This window comes from Protopterus annectens, chromosome 17.part0, assembly GCF_019279795.1.
Source record: "Protopterus annectens isolate FY-2018-M chromosome 17.part0, PAN1.0, whole genome shotgun sequence".
In the NCBI taxonomy this organism is placed as follows: domain Eukaryota; kingdom Metazoa; phylum Chordata; order Ceratodontiformes; family Protopteridae; genus Protopterus; species Protopterus annectens.
The window spans coordinates 111,364,435-111,391,714 of record NC_056751.1 but is presented as its reverse complement, the minus strand read 5'-3'; the positions used below and the strand labels follow the sequence as shown (position 1 = coordinate 111,391,714).

Genomic DNA, 27,280 nt, shown 5'->3' with positions numbered 1-27,280 from the left:
AGATCATTGCTGTTGGATGGCAGCTCTTGACATAGTTGATGTTTCCCTGTATTTTCCCACTCCCCATAAAATTATCCAAGATTCAAAATGGGAAGTAACCTAATTTTATTGCCATGCTTTTTGGACTGTCCTTAGCAGTGAGAAGTTAAACCAGATACGTTACCTTAGTATTAGACAAACAATGGGATGCAGTGAAAATACCAGTGCTCTCTTTTGTGAGCACCTACCTTCCTGTGTTTTTCCTGTCTACAACATTAAGAGAATTTAGAAGCAGTTTAGTGCCTGTTTGTTAATTTGTACATAATTTGTTCCAAGTTTAGTTTCTCCAAGTGTAGTTTCCAATACCATGATTAGACCCCATTCCTATGTCAGGGGAAGATTAGAGTTAATGAAGTCAATATTGTTTTAACCTTTGATGTTAGCCAAGAGTGCTGTTCTCAGCACCTGCAATGTGCCCATACTTGCCTCCTTCTGCAGTTCATATGGATTTACATGTACAGGTAACATATTTAAGAACAATTGTTAATTCTTTTTTCTTTTCTTGTTATTTTGGCCGCTCTGCTACAGAGGTGAGCAAAAACTGTGATGAAAGAGATAAGCTGATTCAGGGAATCCCTATGATCTTTTTGACCTCCTTTTCCAAAATGTCTGAGGGATTCTGTAACTCCTCATCCAGTTTTGGCAAAAAGCAGAACAAACAGTTTCAAAATACAGGTAAACAGATGTTTAAGAAGAAATGGCAAGGGGATTACAAAACGAAGTTTCAAACCTCCCAAAAACCAATGACAGGCCAACAATTCTGAATGAATATTGAAAAGACCTTGTGACCCTCTCCCAACCTGGCCCTGTTTTTCTTCCAGAAAGTCTGAATCCCCATTTTTCTGTTTGGCAACAGGTAGAGTCAGACAAATTGGTTCTGAAGAATATTCATCAGTGTTACAGAGGGGAGGGGAGGAAATGCTTCCTTTCCAGGATGTCATTCCTTATCTTCCAGGTACTCCTCTTTTGTTGGCTTCAATTCATCACATGCTGTCCCAAGAAGTGATAATCATTCTTTCTTCTGAATTAAGAAAGGGTTTTTATTCAAGGATGTTCTTAGTGCCAAAGAAAGAAAATTCTTCGAGACCAGTTCTGGATCTTTCTTCTTAACCTGTTAGTGGCAGTGCCCAAATTCAAAATGATGTCACTTCACAACCTGTTAACTCTCTTCCTCTTTCAATTTTCTTGTAACACTAGACTTAATAGATCCTAATCATCACATCCCTATTCATCCAGTCTTCATATGTTTCTCAAGGTTTTGTGTGTTTAAATCATGTTGTCAGTTGTCTGCCGTACCATTTTGACTGTCCACTGCACCAAGAGTGTTCACAAAGTGTGTAGCTCCAGTAGTAGCTCATTGCAGGCTACAGGATATCCACATTTCTCCATATTTAGATGATTTGCTTATTCTCAAAAAATTTTTTTCAAAGTGCCAGGAAGTTCTCTCTTGTGAGTGATGTCTTACACAAGCTGGTAGACCATGACAACATTCAAAAATCTTTTTTGACTCATTTCCACAAGATGGTGTTCCTGGGATGTCAAATAGAAACCTCAGTTCAAGGAAGTTTGTTCTACAGGAAAAAAACAGATGTATATCTAAGGTTTTCCACTCAGACTTCAGTCACTGTGAGGGAATACCTCAGGATTTTGGGTCTTGTGTCTTCTATGATACGCCTGACAAGACTCCACATGAACAAGGTACAGTGATATCTGAAGCCTCTTTGGTCCCAGCACCAACACTGTTTGTCTTTTCAAATGCCAGTGCTGGGGTGTGTTAAAAGAGAAATCATTTGGTGAAAACAACAGATATCCTTAAATCCATGTCTCCCCTCCTAGTTCCAAAGCAGTCAGTCACCACAGAAGCCTCAGGGTTTGTTTGGGGAGCATTTTCAGGAGGGATAAAAGTGCAGGGTGTGTGGCACACCAAGGACAAATTCAAGCACATAAATATCAAAGAGATGCTTGCCCTGATCAAGGCACTCAACTCTATGAATCATCTTTGATCCCCGGGACATCTTCAGGTTGTTACAGACAATACCACAGGCATGTGGTACATCAACCAGCAGAAGGGAACCAGGTCTACCCCCTTTGCAGACAAGCCATGTTAGCTTGGGATATAACTTCACAGCACAATCTCACTGTACGAGCATTCAGAATTCTGTCACAGCAAAATTGTGCACCTGAAAAGCTGAGCAAGACCAAGGCAGACCTGCACAAATGGAAACTAGATCAGGGAGCCTTCTATGATTTGAGCCACATTTGGGGGGAGTTCCTCAAGTAGACCTTGTTGCTTCCTCTCTGAGCAATCAACTGGCAAGATTCTGTTTTAGGACTCCATGTAAGAAGATCTGGAAGACAGATGTCCAGATACAGATTTGCTGTATCCAGGACTGTTTGTAAGCTTCTGAGCCCCCCCACAAGCCTTTCTGTGTTGGAAGGAAGCCTTCTAGCTTATCAGTGGGAGTGGTAAGCACTAGGTAGCCTATCTACCACAAGAGTGGTTTCTGGCACAGAAATTGTAGTTTATTGGCCATTTGGGCAGTTTTTCCATCTCTTTCAACTTTCAGGTTTAAAAGCCCGCATTTGCACTTGTTTCCCATCTTTTCTGTAACTAGTCTAGTCCAGATACAGATTTGCTGTATCCAGGACTGTTTGAAAGCTTCTAAGCCCTGGACTACATGAAAAGAGACATGGAAGAGCTCTCCGATCTTGTAGCCCAGGCAGGTATGCCCAGGCTCTGAGTAGCATCCTGCCATCACCCAGAATGATACCACAGTACAAGGACAAAATGATTGACTTTAACAATTGGCTAAGCATCTGGTGTCATTCTAAGGGGATCCAGTATCTGTCTGCGTGGGACGACATGGTCGACAGACCACGATGCTTTGCCAGATAGTGCCTTTTTTAGGCAAGGTTCAAATGACAAATTCACCACCGTAACAGGAATAAGCAAGCAAAAACTGAGGGTAATGCTGCTCAATGCTAGAAGTCTAAATCTCTAAATGCACTCACTTGAGGCACTCCTTAAAATGGAGAGCATCGATATCTGTGCAGTGACTGAGACCTGGTTCAAGGCTGTAGAGAGCACCCCTGCATTACCAGGCTATATGTCATACCACACTTTTCGGTCATCTAACCTGGACCAGAACACCAAAGGTGGAGGTGTGTCCATATTCATTAAGGATATCCACACCTCCAGGCTAGTTGCACAGCATAATGCATCCGAGGTTATCCAAGTGCAACTAACTCTGGGCAAAACTGCAATCCAACTTGTAGCTTGCTACAGATCCCCCACCATGCCCCAGGATTCCCACTCCTCTTTTCTTGATATACTGAAAAATATTAGGGTTCAACCAAACACCCTAATAATGGGCAGTTTCATCTACCCCACCATTAACTGGGAAAACTACTCTTGTACCAACTCCTTCGCTCAACGCTTTCTGGAATTCATAAATTCCACTGCCCTGGATCAACTTATCCAAACCCCCACCAGGGGCAACAGTATCCTAGACCTAGTCATTACCAACATAAGTGACCGGTTTTCCACTCTTGAAGTCAACTCCTCATTGGTCAGATCCGACCATAAGCTAATCACCCTGGATATCCACATCCCGCCCCCACCCACCATTAAGGAAACCACGGTAAAAAAATTCTCTAAAGCCAACTTCATGCTTCTTAAGACAGAGGTGGCAAACTTCATGACACCCCTGCAGATGGACAATATAGTTATGACTGCTGAATCCTACACAAATACACTCTATAAACACTTACATGAGTGCATGGATCGTGCTATCCCAAACAGAACCAAGACGCTATCCTCCAAAAAAAGGAAGCCAATCTGGTGGTCCCCTGCTATAAACAAATTCTACAACAGAAGGAAGAAACTGTTGCAAAAGAGTAAAATCCCATGAGTGGAGGAGCTTCCTGGTCAGCCTCAGTAAGAAGCTGAGATCCCTTATAAGATCCTCCAAAGCTAGATATGAAAACAAAATCACCACTGATTCTAAGGGCAAACACAAAGCACTCTATAGCTATGTCAAGAATCTCAATGGCAACACCCAGATCTGCTCTGAGTTACAGCACAACGGCACGAAAATTACAGAACCAGCTGATATTGCCAACATCCTGACAGATAGGTTCAGTGCTAACTTTACCCCCCTCTCACCCCCTAAAGGGCCCATATCTATACAGGAAGAATGCAGAGTCCCTGTAATCACATATATGCAGGTAAAAGCTGCACTCTCTAAAACTAAAAACACAGCATCCATGGAGACCAGACAACATCCCAGGCTGCGTTTTACATGAGCTTCAGATCAAACTGGCTCCCCACCTAAGCACCATGTTCAATCATAGTCTCACGTCAGGCTTTGTGCCCACTGAATGGCGCACAGCAACAGTTATTCCACTCCACAAAGGGGGAGCCACCACTGATCCTGGGAACTATCGCCCTATTAGCCTGACGAGCCTGGACTGCAAGGCCATGGAACGTATCATCATGGAACTCATAAACAAAGACATTGGTAACCTCCAATCTCTGGATCCCACCCAATTCGGGTTTGTGAAAGGCAGATCATGCCTTCTGAACCTGATCAACATTTTTGAGGCAGTCACCAAAACAGCCTATCTTGACCTCACCAAGGCTTTCAACACCATCCCCCATTCTGGAATTATAGCTAAACTCACTAAACTAGGCATAAATCCCTACGTCACAAGATGGGTTGCCAACTGGCTCACTGACAGAGCTCACACTGTAAATGTTGCAGACTCCAAATCTGACTTCAAACCAGTAACAAGTGGAGTATGACAGGGTTCAGTCCTGGGACCTCTCCTGTTTGGTATCTACTTCTCTGAAGTACAGGCTAACACAGAAGGCCTCTGGCTAACGAAGTTCCAAGATGACTGCAAACTAGGAACCATAGTTGAGTCCCCAAATGATGTGGACATCCTACAGAAGACCTCACTGAGACAGATGCCTGGTGTCAGAGGCATGGCCTCAAGCTCAGTGCCAAAAAGTGCATCGTCATCCCCTTTGATAAAAACTCTGTACCTATGAACTACCACATAAATTTCAGTCTACTTAATATCGAATATGTGATGAGACCTTGGGACCCAGGTGGACAGTCTCTCCTTTGATAATCACATCGCCACAGTAGTCAGGAAATCCTTCTTTGTGGCACACCTCATCACAAAAGGGTTCTCATCCAGGAAAAAGTGGTCATTGTTCCCCTCTACTCGGCACTCATTAGACCCATTATAGAGTACAATGCCCCTTTTGGAATGTACCTCACAAGACATCTGCAGCAGCTGGAAAGGCCACAGAAGTACCTCACAAAGAGGATTACTGGCCTCAAACAGATGCCCTACACTGACAGTCTCAAAAAACTCCAGCTTTACTCTGTAGTATATTGCCTACTCTGAGGAGATCTCTGCCTAACATATAAAGCTATGTTAAACCCAGAGCTGTTGGACATGCTACACCTAAAGAAATCCCAATCCCTCCAAGCTACACGCTCTAGGGACCTAAACCATGCCACCACAATAGACAGGACATGCTGGAGGGATAGATTCTTGTCCCAGAGACTTCCTATACTCTGGAACAAGCTACCCATCTATGTCAAGCAAAGTTCCTCATTAGCACTCTTCAAGAAAAATCTTGATGAGTGGATGGGAACTAGGAAATACACCCCGGGGATCACTTCTGTGGCTCTGCTCAACAGGGACACAGGAAATTAACTTTCTTGGGTGGCGTAAGCCAGGGAACCTTATTGGCTAGGCTTACTTAGGCCCTTGGGCCGATAGCCTAGTTTTTACCTATGAACCCTTTCTGCTAATATCCAGAGAGCGTAGTATTTCCCTATGAACCCTTTCTGCTAATATTCAGAGAGCCTAGTATTTACCTACGAACCCTTTCTGCCAATATCCAGAGAATTTCTGAGGATTCAGAAGGAATCCCATAAGATCATCATAGTGACTCTCTTCTGACCCAGGCAACCGTGGTTCTCCCTTCTTTTGGAAATGGCCAGGGGCAATTCTTATAAGCTTCCTTGCAGACTGGATCTACTCATACAAGAACGGGTGTTTGATGCATCTCAACATCAATCAGCTTCAGTTGCCTGCCTGGAAGAAATGGTCTTGATTCCTTTTATATACCTGTTTGCTGAGGACATGCAGCAGGTACTAATGGAGGCAACAAAGCCTGATGCTAGAAAACCAGAAAAGGTTTTCTAGTTGGTGCCAGCAACATAACCAGCACCCATTTAGTGCTAGTTATTCTCTGTTTTTACTTTGTTTGAGTTGCCATCCTATGGCCTTTGTTATTCCTTTATCTAGGTTCATTTATTGATGGTTTCAGCATGTCTGCCCACGGATCCTCCTCTTTCAGTGGAGTTTCGTTTCAGAATGTTTTTGAAAGGGGTTTTGCACAAGATGTCTCCAAGTAAAACTATGTCTCCTCCTTGAGATCTTAATTTTATGTTAAAGAAGCTAACACTTCATTTGAACCAGTTATTCTGGCTGACTTGAGGTTCTTAACGTGGAAAACATTTTTGCTGATTGACTGATTGCTCTGAGCTCTGCAAGAAGAGTATCTGAGTTGCAAGCTCTTATGGTGAGTCAACCCTATCTTATTGTCCACAAGTACAGGGTTTCTTTGAGAACTAATCTTTTTTTCATGCCTAAAGTGGTATCTGAGTTTATTTAAAAGCTTAACTATCCACCTCCCCGTTTTCTTACTTGAAGTTAAAAATGAGGGAGAAAGGATACTCCATACCTTGGATGTCCACAGACAACTCAGCTACTGTCTTGACAGAACAAAATCTTTCAGATCTGCAAATCGGTTGTTCATTTCATGTGAAAGTAAGAAGAAAAAATAACCTGTGTCAAAACAGACTATTCCCAAATGATTATTTAAGACTATTACCTTTTGTTGTACTTACCATGATAAAACTGTTCCAGGCAGAGTCAAAGCTCGCCCTACCTGGGCCCTGGCTTCATCTGTGCCTTGTTAGAAAGGGTTGTATTCTAAAAGTATTCTAGAAGCTGCTACTTGGTCCTCTGTACATACTTTTTACAAATCACTGTAAGCTTGATTCCTTTACTTGGTTCAAGCTAGGCTTTGCAAGGACCATTCTCCAGGGGCCCCTGGACTCTTCTCGTTCCACTTCCCAAATATAGTAAGCTAGGGTAATCTACTCACATGGCTAAGACTACTGCAGCAGTGATCAGCATGTCAAACACAGTACAGTCGTGTAAATAAACTCACCATAATAGTAGATGTTTGAATGATCACTGCCGCAGTGGCCACTCCCTTCATCCCCCCCCTTTTTTGTGTATTTTTCATGTCAGGGTGTGAACATTTATTTATTTTTTTGTTCCTAGCATTATCCTTTCAGAGCTCAGCCTCCCTTTTTCTGTTGGCAGGAAAACTCTGAAGGGCTTCTTGCCCAAACATGCCTTTTAGTCAGCTCAGCACAAGTTGCTTGACAGTTTGGACACATGGAAGATGCTGTAAAGCTTTGGAAGCTGGCTGCTGATGCATCATTGCAGGTATAACCTATATAGCTAAAGCTACTGCAGTAGTGATCATTTGAACATCTACTGTTATGGTAAGTTTACTTACACATCTGTACTTTCTTGTCACTCAGTATATAAAAAACTATAAGGAGTAGCTATTTTTAAGTAATTTCTGATTATTCTGATGGTGATGTATGTGCCAGTTAGTAACACTTTAAAAGAAGGTTGAGCAATATGGGTTTAAGTAGCTATGTAAGACTTTCTATTAGAAAGGGAACTCTCAGCTTTGAAGTAGTGAGATGATACACTGCTTTACCAGTTATGAATATCCCTGCACTGGTAAACTGTAAGTATTTCCAGTTCTCATAATTCCATGCGATAATGAAATGTGCACTTAAGTGCTTCAACTGTGCGTCCTTGTCATGCCTACATTTGGAGGTTGTTGGGCTGGATTTAATCCAATTGACTACTCATTTTATAAATTATTCAAGTGCATGAAGTGGTCTAAGTCACCATTGTTTTGTCTGGTGGAATTACCAAGAAAAAGTACAAAACAGAATTGATTCTCATCTTAGTGAAGAAAGTAACAGGTGCATTTTTTTAATGTTATAAATTCATTAACTAGGTAAACCCACTGGGCACAAGTGTCCCATTTCAGGGGCAAACTAGTAGCACTCTCTAGTTGAGTGACTTGCTCAGAGCCACACAACAGGCAAATGGAAGTGGAAAGAATCAAACAGTCTGTGTGTGTTTAACTACAGTAAGTAGCTCAATAGCAGCTCAGAGCCTTAATCTTTTGTGCTGAGTGCCAGCCACTCCTCTGCACTAATTGCCAGAGTAAAAGAATGAAGAACCCTAATTTTGTATGTGTTGCGCCCCAACCCGCTCCCTACACTAAGGCTGTCAAAAGCATTGTAACAGCTGCTATTCTGTATTAACTGAGTTGGGCTTTTTTGATTGCCTCTCTGATGGTGAGGGGGTGTAACTGGAGCTGTGACATTCTGCATTGTGCTTTATATAACTGGAGCTGTGACATTCTGCATTGTGCTTTATATGGCAGAGAAGTAACATTCAGTATTTAAAAATAATTCCAGAAGACAACATTTGGCATTGGAATACTTTTCTTACCACAGATGTGGCATTCTGCTTTGCATTTCATCAGACGAAAGGAGGATATAAAGTTGCCTTGGTAACCTCTTATAATCATGTCACCAGTTAACAGTAATGTTCTGGGTATGCATTTACAGTTTTGTATTTTGAAAATAAAGGTACTGCCTCTGCCAAATAAACTATGGTGAAGTTAAAGAGAACATTACCTGAATAATGTATTAATTAGTGGAGTGATGTGCTAATTAAAGGTATGGCTTTATAATGGCAAGAGATAACTTTAGAGATTTCATGTTAGATAAGAGAAAGGAGATATTACATTGTGTGTTTGGTATCTTAATGAAACTGAATTTGAGAGGGGCTTGGGTATGTGTATGTGAGGGTGGTTTTATCTCTCCGTCTATACATCTATCATTTGTTGATATCTCTAGTTCCACTAGGCCATGGGCCTTTTTCAGGGGAGACCTGAGGTGATATTCATACTGCCTAGGGGATGTTTGCCTATGGCACTGGGGAACATTTACAGATGAGAGATTTTTTATGAATTAGTTACAGTGGTGGGCTTATTACAAAATAAAATATAAGAAAAAGTAACTTAATGTAGAGTGATTGTCATAACAATAGAAAAGAAAGACATGTATGCAGAGGTGGATCAGAAATTAGAAGTTATAGGAGGTAATAGTAAGGCAATGATACAACAAAAAATAATATTTGTGTTGATGGAAAGCTAGATTATTAAGACAAATATATTGTTAAAGGTAGAAAGAAATTAGTCCTTTTTAAGAAGTCAAATAATGTGTATTGAAAGTATTCTAATGGAGGTTTAGAGTTAGTGTAATCATGAATAAGCAAGAAGAAATTATTACAGCTGTAGATGTTTTGTGAAGATTTTATATATATATATATATCACACACAAATGGAATATACAAGTTGTAGAATGTGGAGTTAAAACATTTCTAAGGAAGCAATGGATGGACTAAGCAGAGAAATTAGTACTAAGGAAGTTAAAAAATGTATTGAGGGGAAGGATTGAATTTGTACCAGGGGAAGATGGTATTGGTAATATATTTTATATAAATAAAAAAGTGGTATATATTTTACTAGGCAAGATATTTAAGTGTTAGGCATTAAATTTAGAGATGGACTATGCCAAAACAGTAGAGTGATTTAATACACTAAGTAAAAGAAGTAACTGTTGCATGGAAATCATATGACCTTTTCAAAAAAATAGTCTACTTAATAAATTTTATAATATTAGGAATTGTAAGCTATTTCAGTAGAGTATTTATGTTTCCAGAAAGCCTTGAAAAAGATCTGTTAGAAGTTGTTTTTCTTGTAGGTTGGTGTTCTACATTTAGATCCAGTAAAAAGAAATGTAGTATGCAATACAAAAGATAGAGGGGGGTGAGTCTAATTAATGCAGTAATTTTGGGGGTGGAGGGCTCATTGCATATATTTTGGGTAATAAAGAAAAAGGTGCTGTGGCTAAAATATTAAGTATAAAATGAGATCAGATTTTTGAGTTGATACAATACAAGAAGTTTAAGAAAGATGAAAGAATTGATGGAAAATCTGTTGGCTATATGAATGTTAGTAAAAGAGTCGAAAAGCTGTATAATAGAAAAAGTTGGTATGAAAATGTTATGGATAAGTGTTACAGAATTGGCTGTTGACAGAGAAATAGAAAGCAAAATTAAAGAAGCTATTTTAAATAGAAAATGTATATAAAAAAACAATTTGATTATATTTAGTAATGTGGAGAGTGATAATAAATAAACCTCCACTAGAGCCAGACATGAAGAACCAGCAGTTATCTGAAAAGGTGTATGTAACTAGGAAGAAACAGCTGAGTATCTTTTTTTTAATTTGTTCATTTATTTATTTTAGTGTGAAAGAATATCAACATTCTTTGCAAGAATGGCAATAACGAGGATTCTGAAAAAATAAATAAGCAAATTATGTGATTTTTTTTTTATAAAGGAGATGAAAGAGATAAATGGGATATAATGGATAAAGAACTGTTAGCACGTCTTGCATATTTTGTTGGCTAGATACATTGAAGTTTTGTATAATAAAAATGGGATGGGCATGAAATAAGAAAGGTAGAAAATGGTTTTAGATTAAAGGATGGGAAGAATAAGAAATATTGGGTACTATGAGGTTTGTGTTTAATATTTTGTGTTTTTGCAAATATAAGAAAACAGAAGAAGTAACTCTGAAGATGTTTATTACTTTCTATTTTAAGGAGGGGATTGTGTTTTTGAGTTTTATACGTTGTCATTTTGATTGTTTAAATAAAGAACTTCTAGTCTTTTCTATAAGTGCCATGGTATCTTTTACATCCACCTGTGCTACCACCAACTCAGGTAGATGGGGGTTTTGGTTTAGCATCTCATCCGTCTGATCTGTATATTTGTTTGTGCTCTTCTGGCTGGTGTACTCTCTCTCCTCATCAGCATGCAAACTCATGACCTGTTTCTTCTTCACCATGCTGAAACAAATTTTGATTATTGTATCTGAAGTAAGGCTGTTGCACTTGGTGGCAAGCTGCCTATCCTTTTTTAGGAGAGAAGTACAACCTTACTGAGTGCTGTGTTTGTAGAAGGATTAAAAGGGCTTTATAGCAATGACACTGAGAAAAACTTGGAACATTTGTTGATGAAACAGACCTTCACCAGAAAGTCATCTAGTTACAAAGATTGCCCCTCAATGTCTGCAAGTTTCAGGCCTACAGAAGCAGGCGTCTGCCCCTAAAGACTTGTCAGCTCTGTCTGCCCAGCCTGCTGCTGCCATGACCTAGACAAGGCCAACGAAGATTTCTCTTATTGAGTTGTCTCTGAGGCCCCAAAGCCAGTTATCCAGTGGAAACATTCTTTGCCCCAGGCTTCTCTACCTCTAGACTTTAAGAAATTGAGACAAGTTGTCTGGGAGATGGTGGTATTTTTATTGGCCCACTAGCTAGAATCATTAATCTAATTATTTCTTCTTAAGTGTGTAAATGTCACAGATGCAACTACATTTTCCCACTTCATGGACTTGTCTCAGCCAAAATGTGCTTTTATAACAAAACAGAGAATATGGCAAGTATCAGGAAGAAGTAAACCAAGGTGTCCCAGAAAGCTAAATATAGGAAAAATACAGTATCTGGTGCAGGTAAGAAGCAGGGTCTATATTAAAAGACTGAAGAGGTATTTCAGCGAACACCTCTTGGTTGACACGTAATGAGCGAATGCACTAAAGGGCGAACGCTCCGCTAGCACAAACACGCACACACACACTTTAAAACAACGTGGATGGCTTTGCACCCCTCACCCCCCACGTGAGGGGCTGTGCCCCCCACACCCCCCCCCAACTAAATATACCAACTCCGAAATTGCACTACAGTGAGGAAAGGGGCAAACACATGGGGATGGCCAAACGATTTCTTTCCCAAGGAAAGAAATCGCTATTTTGAGCATTCGCGCTTTACTGCGTTCATTCATTACGTGTCGACCAAGAGGTGTTCTCTGAAACACCTCTTCAGTCCTTTAATATAGACTCCAAGAAGCAGACTGGGTAATATGTATTGGGATTGAATTGTAGCATAGGAGAAACATTCTGTGATGATGAAAACTTGGCATTTTAAACATTGTTGTCCTTTTAAGTTTTGCTTTTGCTACTTGGTTTCTGACTTTACTCCTTTCTAGCTGCTTTTGGTCTTTTGAAAAAAAAATCTACTTTTTATTCAGTTGGGTTAAGGTTAATCCAACTATTTATAAGTCTGTAAATGTCATTTAAATGGTGTCACTAGTTGTGGTGTTCTTTCATTATTTTGGTCAATATGTTGTATATGTAGAATGTAAATGTGCTATACCCAACACTGATTTTAAACAGTTTTTTTCTTCTTACTTTATAGGCATTAATGGTACTCTATGGGTTCAACAATCCATATCTTTTGAATCATCAAATACAGATGTCTGAGAACCAGTTGTTCTACAGAGAGCATATTTTAAAGATTATAGCTCGAGGGCCAATTATGTGCTTTTTCGCAGGACTACTTGCATTTCTGTCTGTACCACTGGTGAGCAGTATCCATTTTGTTTGCTTCTTTTCATATTAAAATTTTTCATTTTATATGATTCATGTGTATTATGTGGTAAAATTTTAAATTAATATGTGATGAAATGTTGCCGATATTCTGAAAGCTGTCCTTCACACTGTTAAAGCATTGCCTTAAAGTCACTAATGACTAGATGTTAAGTTTATCAGATGAATTGGTTCAAATAATCCAATTGAAACAAAAACTCTAGTCGGACTTTGTGACACTGTTTACCATCTGTGTAAATTAAAGGTTAGCAGTTTATGAGGAAATGAAAAGATTTTTTAAACAGGCTGCTTTTTAAAATGCAAAGTGTTTTTAAACAGCTTCCATAAGTGTATTAAGTATTTTCACTTACAAACAAGTCTCATGCTTGCATATCACAATTTAAATGCCTGCTGCGGTATTACCAGTGTTTTATATGCAAGTTGCCATGTTAGACACTGACACCTCAGATTGTATAGTTTAATGCTGGAACCACATATTCTAATTCTGATCACTATTTTGCCATTTGTTAATATTATTAAAAAGTGCCTGCAACCACACACGTCCAAGAAGACTGCTCTAGTTATTGTCTTTATAAGTGACCTAGTAGCAGGGGCTTATGTTATCAGTCTTTAAAATAATTGGTTGTATTTTTTTTTTGGAGGGTGCAGTTTATATCCAAGTTATAACATTTCATGCTTATAATAATACATTCATTTTTCAAGTAGATGGCTACAGTTAAAATGTGAGCAGCATTTCCCAATTTTCTTCAGATTTAAGTACTGGAGTTGAACAAAGTGGAGCTCTCAAGCTTTTCTTTAATTGTTCATATGTTGGAGTTTCAGCTCTTTATTGGAGTTGGAGGTTCTTTATGTGCATTTGGCTAATTTTCTTTGTATCCTTCAATGGGTTGTTGCTAGTTTAAAACAGATATTAAGAGCTAATGGGAGAGATATTAGGTATTATGAGTTAGTGGGAGGGGTTGTTTTGGTGTAGGCTAGAGCAGCTTGTAAGAAACTAAAATGCTCATACGTTTTCTTTTTTGAAAACTCTCAAAATGTAAAACCAAACTACAAGTTAATAGCATGTGCTGCCATTTCCTATGCTAACTCTACTAACACATAACTGATACCCCAGACAAATAGTGGACTGTAGTGAACTGTGTGGTTTACACTTTACTCTACCTGCCACTTAGTTTACCAGATGTTTAATGTTTCTGATAAAGTGACAGCAGTGACCTTTACTCCTTTCTCAGGGCATAGTTAAAGACCATGAAATCAGTATTGCTGTCACTTAGGGGCAAATGCATTACATGGAAGACTCTGGCTAGACCCTTTTTAAGTGGCTACAGACAGTTTCTGTGGCATGGGACTAAGACTTTAACTTCTTTTTGATTCCCGAGAAAGAAGATTGGAACATAGTGTATACGTGTATCTATGTGTGATACATATATATATATATATATATATATATATATATATATATATATATATATATGTCTACTTCATTTTGTTGACAACTCATTTCATTAAAACTCAAATGAATTTCACTGAAAGCTCACTTCACTGAAAACTCATTTCGTTGAAAGTTATATATGGCCTTTTCCCCACTGTAGTGCAATTCTGGAGTTAGTATATATAGTAAGGGGGGGGTGAAGCCCCCCACATAGTTTGGTTATATGTTGTCTTCTGGAAAGAGTTATTCATTACACTTGTAAGTATCCATCTGTATGCTTTAAAACGTTTAGCCCCCCACACCCCCCTTACTTTATATACTAACTCCAGGATCGTACTACAGTGGGGAAAAGGCCATAAATAACTTCCACCGAAATGAGTTTCAGTGAAGTGAGCTTTCAGTGAATTGGTCACAGGAAACTGACTTTCATTGAAATGAGTTTTCAATGAAATGAAGTAGATCCATATATATATATATATATATATATATATATATATATATATACATACATGTATATATGTATGCATAGGTTTATGTGCATTTTAGGATTCCTTGTTTCATGTATTCAGAGCGATGTAACTTCTCTCTGTGGTGGGTAACAGTTGCATCTTGTGTATGCTTTTTTATACAGCTCATTTAAATATCAGCTGTCTCTGTCCTCATGAGGCATTCCTCCTTTAGATCAAACTGGTACCGTTATCCCTGGGTACAGGACTTTTATACTCCAATTTTCCCCAATCATTTCAATCCACTCACACATTTTGGTCCTTCTTTTAGCATCGTAATTTATATACATCACTCATCTTTTGAGTAAAATAGACCTTGTCATTCCATAATAGGTATTGGATTGGAAACCAAGACCAACACAGTTACTGTCTGTGTTGACTTGGGTCACAGCACAATGTCAGAGGGTGTTGCCACAGCCATTTTTCCATTCTACAGCCTGATACCATAGATAACAGAAGCATGAAGCCTAATTCCTAATCCAGCATCTGCTAGGGACATAATTGGCTCAGCAGAAGTACAGACTGGAAGATCCATTAAAAGATCCCAGGTGACAGCATGACAGGTACATGGTAAGGGATTTGGAATCCAGGTCTAAAGCTTCTAGGCCTGGTTCCATTTCATTGCTCACATTGACACAGCTGTCTTGTCCCTGTTTTGGGTCTCCATCCTATAGCAAGAGGTTAAAAAGTTATCTCCCATCAATAAACTCCATACCTCCCACAGATCATGCATTGCCCACCCCACCACCATTCATCACCCTCTTCTACTTCAAGTGCATATGTCCAAAAGAAGTCTGTATTCTACTTGAAAGTATTTCCTCCGATACCTCTCCTGTATATGACAGCATAAACCCCTGGATCTGATGTTGTCCATTTCATTCTGCCTCACTAGTGGGTCTATGGATCTGATCTCTGATTTGACTCATCAACTTCTCAGGATGTACAATCCGAGCTTCAAGCTCATCCCTTTCCCATAATGTCCCACTCCTCTAACTCCTCAGATCTCATTTGCCTCCTTCCAGCTCAGACGTGATTTCTTAGCCTCAGCTAGAGGTAAGTAGTCATTTCCTATTTTCTTAGTGTATCTTTCTGTAGTGATTCTTTTCCTTCACTCTACTTTATTTAGTAGCAATGGAGTTTATCTTTGTCTTTCCTCCCTTCCTCCCTTTTTAGCTAGTTTTAGCAAAGTTTTCACTGATGTTAGGGTTGCCCCTCCCCCTCCACATTTCTCCTGTAACCGTTAATCCCCTTTTTTCTTTTCTTTTTCTCTTAACAAAATGCTACAAAGCCAATGTGGTGGTAGGATTCCCAATAAGGCCCAGTGGTAAAAAAGGTATGAAAACACATAGATGAATACAATCCCTTTAATAAAATAAAAAATTTATAAAATGGTCAAGCACTTTTGTCCTTAAACATAGGACTTCAGAACCATTCAACATTAACACAGCATCCTCTTAAATAGTGGTAAAAACATCATGTGATCTCAGTCAATAAAACTTAATCATTTCAGTCTTAAAGGCAAATAAGTCAAAGACGTACAAAGTTAAAACATTATAAAATCATAGCTTTTTTCTTTAGTATTGGTACAGTGGAGGTGTGTTCATTAATACCTGGTACCATTGTGGCATTTAACCTTAATTGCCACTTTAATTCACACTAATCCACTTTATTTTCCCAATACCCTCCCTTTTCATCTTTTCTAACTTCCACCATGCCAAAAAGAAATTAATTATCCTGACAATAATACTTTGTATGTTTAAAAAGGGCATTATTCTCATCACAGTTCTTAATAGCGTGCAAATGTTCATAAATGCATTTACAAAGACTTCTAATGGTTTTACCAATTTAAAAGTAATTAAAATTTTTACAGATCACAACGTAGACTAGTCCCAAAGTACCACAAGTTCCAGTATCCAACCAAACACGTTGTGTAGGTTCAACAATAATCACATTTTTTCTTGTAAAATATAACTGCAGTATTTGCACATACCACATTTTTGGTACCACCTCTATCCCTTTTGTTTGGTGGTATAGGATGTTCTAAAAAATAAAAAAATCCAAGATAGTAAGTCCAAAGTTTAATATAAAGCAATCCATTGCGCTGTTTTTTTTCCCTTTCTGAGGTACTATCTTGGATTTTTTGGTTTTAGTGACTTTGGTGCCTTTATTCAGCATTTCAGTGTTATATGTTCCAAAAAATTTTTCAAATTCCGACCCATTTTGTCTCTTCTTTTTCCACTCCTTTAGCTGTTTAAAAAAAAGTTTTCCAGTATCTTTGCTTTATCTGTGCTAGAGTTAGAGTAGTTGTGTTGGTCAACCTGTCTTTGGGTAGTACTGTGTATGTTTGTGTGTGTGTGTGTGGGTGTGTGTGTGTGGGTGTGTGTGTGTGTATGTGTGTGGGTGTGTGTGTGTGTATGTGTGTGTGTGTGTGGTAACCCTTCTGCTTGCAGCATGTCTGACAAACCTATGGGTTTTAAAAGGTGTGCCTCTTGTGGGCATAAGATTCCCCAGGCAGATGCCCACAAAGAGGTGTGTGCATATTGTCTTGGACTGGGGCATTTGGAAGTTGAATGTGACATCTGTAGGGTTTTCAATCCCGGTGCCCTTGCCGATCATTGTAATAATCATATTTTGAGAGGTCTTTTACTGTCCTCTGGAGCTCAAATTCCTGCCTCTAAGGAGATTAAGAAGCGTGCCCCCTTAACATCCCCAGGGTCCACATCTTCTGTGCCAGAAAAACATCAAAAAATATCAGATCCAGCCACTTTGGGATCCTACTGATCTCCATACTTCTTCGGACCAGAGAAGTTTCTCGGATCTGACAGAGTCAGCACCGGTTAAGACCCGAACACTTTTGGATCTTCAGTCTTTGGGTCCGAGCAGCTGCTCGGATCCTGCGGACATTATTCCGATCCAGATATCTCCATCTCCAGGTGAATCCTCCTCAGGTCAGATGCACTTGAATTGGAGGTCCCACAGTCATTCTTTCTCCAGCCCTGACCACTCTCACCAGCCTATACACATTCAAGTCTACCCATTCTTCAGCCTCCTCAAGATCCTCTCAGTTGTCGCACTCAGACATGGACAGGATGATGCTGAGTTTTCTCAAAGCCCAGATTCAGTTGGGGATTTTGCTATCTTCAACCCATGTGGGGTTGTACCTCAATCTCCTCTTCTGATACAGCCTCCAGTTTTGGAACTTCAGGATCTGACTCTTCTCAGTGGGCTGTCGTCAGAGCGGAGAATTTGTTTTTCTTCGACTACGGCAGTGTCCCAGACTAGCTCTGCTTCGATGACCTCGGAACGGAGGTGATCCCAGACCCAGGACTTCAGAGCCGACTCCTTGGGTTGGTCTCTGCTCCGACCCTTTCAGAGCCATCTCTGCTCCTAGGGGTTTTGCCCTTGACATTTCAGGCTTGGTGCTGTCTAGAGGTTCATAGGTTGATACTAGGCTTATCTGCCCTAGGGCATTTATAAGCCTAGCCAGAGTATGTTTGGCTTTCGCCACCCTTTTAGATTAGTTGACTGTGCCTCTGTATAGTAGGTCACAGAAGGTAGCCCTTTTAAGGTTTGTTTACTATACCTCTATCAAGCAGCGACACAGAAGAGATCCCAGGGGTAAACTTACAATCTCCCATCCATTTGTCAAGATTTCTCTTGAAGAGGGTCCATGATGGGCTCTGCCTGACATGGATTGGGATTTTGTTCCAGAGTGAGGGGAGCCTCTGGGAAATGAATCTGTCCCTCCAGCATGTCCTATCCTCTGGGAAATGAATCTGTCCCTCCAGCATGTCCTATTTATTTCTGTGCTGAGATTCAGGTCCCTGGGGCGTGTAGCTCTAAGGGATTTAGATTTCCTGAGGTGAAGCATAGCCATTAATTCTGGGTTGGACATGGCTTTATACGTCGGACACAGATCGCCTCTGAGTAGACGGTACGCAACTGAGTAGAGCTGGAGTTTCTTTAGCCGAACTGCATAGGGAATCTGTTTGAGCCCCTTGATCCTCTTGGTGAGATACTTTTGGGGTCTTTCCAAATGCTGAAGGTGTTGGGTAAGGTACATCCCAAACAGGGCATTGTACTCAATTATGGGCCTGATAAGTGATGAGTAGAGGGGCACAATGACCTCTCTTGATCTAGATGTGAACCCTTTCATGATAAGGTGGGCTATATAGAAGGTCTTTCTAACCACTTTGGCAATGTGGTTGTCAAAGGAGAGATTGCTATCTTCTTGGGTCCTCAAGTCCTTAATTACTTCTTCCGTACTTAATGTATTACCACCTATGTGGTAATTTGTGGGCACTTTGTTTTTTTCCAAAGGGGATGACTATGCACTTTTTGGCATTTAGCTTTAGGCCATGGCTCTGGCACCAGTTATCCATCTCTGTGAGACCCTTTTGGAGGATGCTTGTGTCAGTCGGAGAGTGGATTATAGCACCCAGTTTGCAGTCATCTGCGAACTTGGTCAGCCATAGTCCACCCGTGTTAGCCTGTACCTCGGAGAAATATATACCGAACAAGAGAGGTCCCAGGACTGAGCCTCGTGGGACATCACTTGTAACTGGTTTAGAGTCTTACATGGCACCTGCTTTTCTGACCATGTGGGTTCTATCCCTGAGCCAGTTTGCAACCCATCTTGTGACATAGGGGTTGATATTTAAGCTGGTGAGCTTATTTATGATGCCCGAGTGGGGTATTTTGTCAAAGGCCTTTGCGAGGTCCAGGTAGGCTGTGTGGACTACCTTCCCTTAATCTATGGCTTTGGTAACTGTTTCAAAGAAGTCGACCAGGTACAAGAGGCAAGATCTGCCCTTAACGAAGCCGAATTGGGTAGGATCCAGTGTCTGAAGGTTCCCAATGTCTTTGTTTATGATTTCCATGATGATACGTTCCATAGCTTTGCAGACCATGCTAGTCAGGCTTATAGGGCGATAGTTTCCAGGGTCTGTTGTGGCACCACCTTTGTGGAGTGGGACCACTGTTGCTGTACGCCATTCCTTTGGAACATATCCTGTAGTAAGGCTGAGACTGAACAGTGACTTTATATGAGGGTTTAGTTCTTCTTGGAGCTCGTGTAAGACGCAGCCCGGGACACCATCTGGTCCCATTGATGCTGTGTTTTTAGCTTTGGAGAGGGCAGCTCTCACCTGTGCATCTGTGATCTCAGGAAGGCTACACTCTGTTGGGATAGACATTTGCTCTTTTGGGAGGGGAAGGGGGTGAGAAGTTTGCACTGAACCTTTCTGCCAGGATGTTGGCAATGTCTGTGGGTTCAGTGAATTTTTTGTCGTTTTGCACTAACTCAGAGCATATCTGGGAGTTGCCTCCCAGATTTCTGACATAACTAAAGAAGGCCTTGTGATTATCTTTAGTGTCTTGTGCAATTTTTCTTTCAAAGCTGGCCTTAGAAGATTTTATGAGGGATCATAGTTTCTTGCTAGTACTGATCAGTGACGCCTTTTCTTTTTGGGATTTTGCTCTATCATGTAGTAGCTTTCTTCTTCTGTTGTATAGCTTATTTATGGCCGGGGTCCACCAGACAGGTCTCCTGCCTTTGGAGGAGTGAGTCTTGGTTTTATTTGGGATAGCATGCTCCATGCATTCCTGTAGGTGTCCATAGAATGCTTTTGTAAAGGATTCTGCATGTTGGGCCATATTGTCCACTGGCCCGGGGGCTTTGAAGGATTCCACCTCAGTTTTAAGAAGTGTGAAGTTTGCTTTTGAGAAGTTCTTCACTGTGGTTTCCTTGGCTAGGGGTGGGGATGGAACATGGATGTCCAGTGAGATTTGTTTATGGTCTGATCTTACCAATGAGGGTTATACCTCTGGTGTGGAACATAGAGACCCCATGTTGGTGATGACCAGATCCAGTATGTTTTCCCCTCTTGTGGGAGTGGTGACCAGTTGTTCCATAGCATTTGAGTTTATAAATTCTAGGAACCATTGGGCGAGGGTGTTTGGGCTTGAGTAGTTTTCCCAATCAATGTTTGGGTAGTTGAAGTCACCCAATATAATAGTGTTTGGAGAGACCTTCATATTCTCCAGTGTTCACATGAAAGCCGAGTGAGGTTCCTGTGTTTGGGAGGGTGGTCTGTAGCAGGCTACAAACTGAAAGGCAGTTTTGCCCACTGTTAGTTGCACATGGATGGTCTCCAAAGCTTTGTTCAGTGCCACTAGCCTGGAGGTGTGGGTATCTTTGATAAATATGGATACTTCCCCTCCTTTTGTGGTTCAGTCTGAGTTTTGGGGCCGGAAAGCATGGTATGAAGTATAGCCTGGTAGCGCTGGGGTGCTCTCAGGAGCCTTGAACCAGGTTTCTGTTACTGCACAGATATCGATATTCTCCATACTGAGGAGAGTCTCGAGTGAGTGCATTTTGTGGTTTAGACTTCTGGAGTTGAGCAGAATTACCCTTAGTTTTTTTTCTTTGTGTTGTCTATGGGGGTGGGTTTGTCTTTTGAGCATTGCCTAAAAAAGGCACTATGGGGGAGGCAAGAGCCTCAGCCAGTATTCAAAAACCCAGGGGTGACAGGTGCAAGCCGTCCCTAGCGAAGCAACGTGGCTTGTCGAGCATGTCATCCCAGGCTGACAGACACTGGATCCCCTTTGAATGACACCAATACTTTAGCCAGTTGTTAAAATTGATCATTTTGTCTTTATACTGTGGCATCATTCTTGGTGAGAGTAAGATGCTACTCAAGGTCAGGGTCATACCGGCCTGGGCTACATGATCAAAGAGCTCTTGTGCATCTTTTTTCATGTAGTCCAGGGAGGTACATCTCAGGTCATTCACACCAGCATGGACAATGACGGAGTCATACTTGTACTTGCTTTGAAGTGACCCGAGTGCTTGTGTTATGTGGCGGATCCTGGCACCCGACAGGCAGCTTACAGTGACCTTCTCCTTGTTCAGCCTAGTGAGTGGGACGTCAGTGTGTCTGGCAATAGAGTCACCTATTACAAGTGTATTGGGTGTGTTGTTTAGCCTTAAGGGCTGTGACTGTATGGCACACTGACTTTGTGAGCTATGTGCTACATGGATATTGTTTCGTGGTAGGTGTTGCTTGGATGTCTGCTTTGGAGGTCTCTGCTGCTTAGGCAGATTTTTATTTAGAGCCTCCGAGTATGTTTTTGTGTGTTTGTGTCTGGTTTGCTGATGCTATAGGTCTATGTGAGACTGGATTTGTGGTGTGTGTGGTTACCTTCTCCTCCTGACAGGCTGTGCCAGTACTGGGTTGAGAGAGCTTAGCCTCCAGTTTGGCTATATAGTTGCATCTCTCACATATATTTGAGCTTGTTGGGAGGAGGAGAGGGTGGTCTGTATACATAAGGCAGTTGTAACATTGCCTCAAGATTCACCAGCTGGACTGGAGAGTAAACTCGAAAATGACCTTTGGACATGCCTGAATAATATAGGGAACTACTTATTGACTGATCAGAAAGAACCAATAGGGAGCAAGTGCTTTGAAGGAGTATAAGAGGATGTAGTACTTTAGTTTGTGTTTACCTATGAGATTACTTATACGAGCAAGTGCAGGGCGTTAGAATGAGAATAGAGTGCTTAATTTGAGATTTAGAGCAGTTCTAAGGAAAAAGTGAAGAGTAGACTTTGTGGAGCCGGGAATAGTTTAAGCGACGCTGCCCGACGCTGCTCTGTGCGCAAGACCGCACTAAAAGAGGGTTGCAGGGTTTTAAGAGATGCGGATCAAGGAGTTTAGAATTGACCCAAAATGGCCAATAAAACTACAGCTTTCAGGCAGTAACCACTCCTACAAGGACAGGCAGGCTGTTCAGTGTTCACCACTGCCACTGGTGAACACAGAGACTTCCCTTTAGTCCAAGCAAGCACTGGCCTCCAAGAAACTTACAAACAGTTCAGAACAGCAAATCTGTAACTGAACTTTCTTAAATTTCAGAAAGTGGGAAAAAAGCAAGATTTTTTTGTTTTTTTTCTTTTTTGTTTTAGTTTAAAGGTAGCAGAGATACACAAGTAGCAAAATAATCACAACAGTGCAATAAATGACCCCACACTTGAGTGCTAGGCCAAAGTCAGGTAAAATGCAGTTTTAAGAGAAAAAAATATTTTAAATTAAGTGCAACACAGGAAATGCAGTAAACAGGCTCTAGATGTGTTCTAAATACTGTTTCTAATACAGATATAAACTTTAGCAAGCTGGAAAACGCCGAAAAGTAGGCGGCAAAGCAGTAATTCTTAACAAAAAAGCAGAAGAAAATATTTAAAATCTCAAAAGTGGCTCCTTTCTCCTCTCAGCGTTTTCTCCCCTTGGTAGGTGCTTCAGCAACAACTAACAAGCCTGGAAAGACGCCAAAACCACGAGGCAGCAGGGTTTTAAGAGATAGAGATCAAGGAGTTTAGAATTGACTCAAAATGGCCAATAAAACTACAGCTTCTAGGCAATAACCACTCCTACATGGACAGGCAGGCTGTTCGGTGTTAACCACTGCCACTGGTGAACACAGAGACTTCCCTTTATTGCAAGCAAGCACTGGCCTCCAAGAAATTTACAAACAGTTCAGAACAGCAAATCTGTAACTGAACTTTCTTAAATTTCAGAAAGTGGGAAAAAAGCAAGATTTTTTTTGTTTTTTTTTTCTTTTTTGTTTTAGTTTAAAGGTAGCAGAGATACACAAGTAGCAAAATAATCACAAAAACAGTGCAATAAATGACCCCACACTTGAGTGCTAGGCCAAAGTCAGGTAAAATGCAGTTTTAAGAGAAAAAAACTATTTTAAATTAAGTGCAACACAGGAAATGTAGTAAACAGGCTCTAGATGTGTTCTAAATACTGTTTCCAATACAGATATAAACTTTAGCAAGCTGGAAAACGCTGAAAAGTAGGCGGCAAAGCAGTGATTCTTAACAAAAAAGCAGGTATTGGATCCGGGATGGCTTCTTCCTTCTTTTCTATGGTAGCCCTGGCTGTGAGGGAAGGGGGGGGTTCCCTGGGTTTGTCTTCCTTTCAGGTGGCAGAAAGGGCTTTCTCTAGGTCATGAGAAGCAGACTCTCGTTCCCCAGATCCTACCCAATCTCCCTCTGATCTGAGCTTTGTGCCCATTCATCCTGTCTGCAGTCAGCCTCTCCAGGAGAGCTTCCAGGCCTACCCGCCAGCAAAGGGCCCCCCCAGTCTTCCGATTCCTCTCCTGAGTATCCCACGAGGGAAGTTCATTGGAAGAGACATTGCAAGAGGAAGCACGTAAGACTTCCCTTTGGAGTAACTGGTAGAAGACATTGACTTCGATGAAGGGGGTGGATTCCCCCCATCTCCACCCCACATCTTCTTCAGAGATATTTTTTAAATACTGAAACAAAAGGGAGACTGGTCATATCAACCCCCTTCTTCTGAGGAGTCGGTGTTTCTGGAGGCCTTCGGGCTGGGCCATTCTACATCCTGGATAACCCCACCAGCAGACGAGCTCATTGATCTGGTCCGCCATTGGAGGTGGAAGGAGCCAGACACCATGGAGCCCATTTCCAAGTGCACAGACAAATACCTTAGTCCTCCTAGTGGTCATCCTTACTGGAGCAACGGTGTCCCTGTTGATAACATTGTGGTGTTTGTAGCCACTAAAGAGCTAGCCAAGCAGAACTGTAATATTCATCCCCCAGAATAAAGAGTCTTGGACTTTGGACAGGCACGGGAAGTGCATGTATGCCTCAGCTACTTTTTCATTGAGAGCATTAAATTATGTGGCACACTTCACGCATCTCTAGAGGGAACTGGTCCAGGAACTCACCAACTCACTGACAGAGTCCTTGTTCGAAGAGGACCTCAAGAAGGTATCTGCCCAGTTAGCCACTGTGTTATCATTTGCTAATTCCTTGATGAGGTTAATTTTTCACTCTGCAGAAAGAACTTCTTGTGCCGCCAGCACAGGCATAGCCCTTCAAAGACATGCCAGGATGAGGCTTTGCAGATCCCTTTAAGGCATCACCCCCTTTGACTGTTCCTTCTTATTTGAACTGACAGTTAAAGAAACTCTTACCCACAGCAAGCAGGCAGGAAAAACCGTATCTGCTGTAGGGATCAAGTTTTATTCCCCCCAACGTAACTCCTCTAGAAACCACTGGAGTAGGAAGATGTGGTTCCGAGTCCCAGGGATCTTTCCCAGAATCTGAGGATGAATCCTCTTCTAGGGGCAGAGGAAGAAGATTTAATGGCAGGCGCAGCCACAGAGGGTTAGAGGGTCCACAGAACGAGGGCGGCAGAGAACTTTTCTCTGACAGGCCCTTCCAGTGCTCCCAAAGTGCTGCCCGACTGTTCTACTCTGGAGGCAGTTGGGGGCAGAGATCATTGTATCCAGACACCGTGGCAAATATAACAAATGACAATTGGATGTTAAACATAATATCTGATGTTAATCTTCGTTTATTCCTTACTCATGGGGATTCAGTTCCGACCTCAGAACAGAGCCAGCCTTTTTTCAAGCTCGCGTCGGCCACAAACCTCTCGAGATAAGATTTTACCCATCATACCCTTCTCTCTGTTGCCTCAGATCTTGTTTGCTGTGTTGCTGTTCAGCCGTTCTTCTCTAGTTAAGTGTATTTTTTTAATAACTTTTGAGTTTTTTTTTTTCTCACAGAAGTTTTTCGACTTTATTAAGTCGTATCTTCTTATTCTTTATTACTTGTACCTTTTTGGTATCTTCTACCTTTGTTGGTAGTCTTTCCTTGCCCTCCCTTGGGCCTTGCGTCAGTGTATGTCTATCTTTTGAATATTTTGTGGATATAATGTCTGAGAATAAAGGGAGTCCAGGCTTTGAGGTGTTCAGAGTGTGGACTGCCTCAGTCTGACACGCATGACTTGTGTGTTTACTGTTTGGGCATGCCTCATCTCACAGTGAAGCCACCCTATCAGATTTGTAAAGGTTTTTCTGCCAGGACTTTAACGAACGTAAAAATAAACTAGTACTAAAGGGTCTCCTTAAGACCCCTTTCTGCGCGGCTATTTCTGGGTCGCAGGAATCTTCTCCTCCTTTCAAACAACATAAAAGGTCTAAGTCTCTTCCATTGTTTCCCTGTGGAGACCCTAAGGAATTGAAACATAAAAAGGCTAAATTGTCAGAGTTGTCGGTGCCAGCGGCTGCTTCAGCACCGACTCACTTGACTCTGTCTCTGATTATGTCTGCTGGTCCCGCTACAATGTTGCTTTCGATGCAGACATCAGCCTTCATGGTACAAACTACTATGGCACCGACTAGTTCGGTGCAGACTTCTTCGGCACCGATTGGTATATTGGCGCAGTCATCTTTGGCACTGACTGAAGTCTCGGTACAGACTCCTTCGGCACTGTCCTGTTTCTCGGTGCAGACATCTTCGGCGCCAATAGTTTTCTCAGTGCAGACGCCTTTGGCGCTGACAGTTTTCTCGGCACAGACCCCCTTGGCACCGACAATTTCTTCGGTGCAGGCCTTTTCGGCACCGACGGTTTTGGTGCAGACAACTCCAATTTTGATGACACCATTCTCAGTGCAGGAATCTTCTGCACCGTTGATTTCAGTGCGTGCCGCTTCTGCGCCGGCTTTAGTGGCGCAGACTATACAAACTCCGCCAGTTTCTGTGCAGACATTACCTATACAGACACCTTTTTTCAGTGGTCATGCTAGCTCTTTTTTGGACAGGCCCGAATCACCTTCAGGGTTTTCAATGAGGTCTACCAGAAGCCTTTTTGAACATTATGTGGTGTGTCTTATAGACCAGCTGCTTTTAGCCAGTGGAATTCCTGCCCCTTCAAATGTGTCTCTCCCCTGTGGAGTTGAACCCTTCTCTGCAGACTCCTTCGACCTCTGTGGAGGTTTCGAGGCATCCCTCCTCGGGCGGGCCGGCCTTCCAGGCCTTGGAGAGGACACTGGCTGCTGCTTCTCGGCTGCCTCTGTCAGAGACTACTACTTCCTCTGGGCCTCAGCTGTCTCAAGTTGCAACCAGGTGCAAGAGTCTTGGGCCATTCTCCCCCTGGGGACCCTGTCCTTGCAGCCTTCCCCAGAGTCTCCCACTGAGGAAGTCCACTGCAAGACTACCTGTAAGAGGAAGCACATGGACTCTACGAAAGAGTCACTGACCGAAGACACAGATTACTTCGGGGAGGGGTCCCCAAGTTCACATTCTGATGAAGTTTCCTTTGGTGACATCCTAGAAATTTTAAAGCAGAGAGGTGAATGGGAAGTCCTCTAACCCTTCCTCAGAGGAGTCTGTGTTCCTGCAGGCTTTTTGTGCCTGGCCCCCTACCTCCTGGGTTACCCCACCTTGCCAATGAGCTCATCAAGCTCATCAGGCAGCATGCGTGGAAAGCACTGGACTCTGTGGAGGCCATACCTCATAGGCCGGACAAGATCCTTTCTCCCCCAGAAGAGTGCCTCCATTGGTCGAAAGGTCTACCAGTAGACCCTATGGTGGTGGCTGACGCTACAAAGAAGGAACTGGCAGAGGAGAACCAGGCTGTTCACCCACCCAGTAAGGAATCCCGGGCGGTGGACAGATTAGGGAAGCGAGTCTTTGCGTCATCGATCTTTGCTGTTAGGTCCTTGAACTACCTGGCACATTTCACAAGGCTATAGAGAGACTTGGTGTCCGAACTATCT

At 41.7% G+C, this 27,280-nt stretch overlaps 1 protein-coding gene across 1 annotated transcript in view; it reads left to right on the top strand.

Moving 5' to 3' along the window:
• TMEM175 (transmembrane protein 175) overlaps positions 1-27,280 on the top strand; it is a 668,934-nt gene that overhangs the window by 382,811 nt on the left and 258,843 nt on the right. Inside the window, exon 7 of the mRNA XM_044059461.1 lies at positions 12,555-12,719. Within this exon, the coding sequence (XP_043915396.1) occupies positions 12,555-12,719 (165 nt within the window). The remainder of the gene's footprint in view (positions 1-12,554; positions 12,720-27,280) is intronic.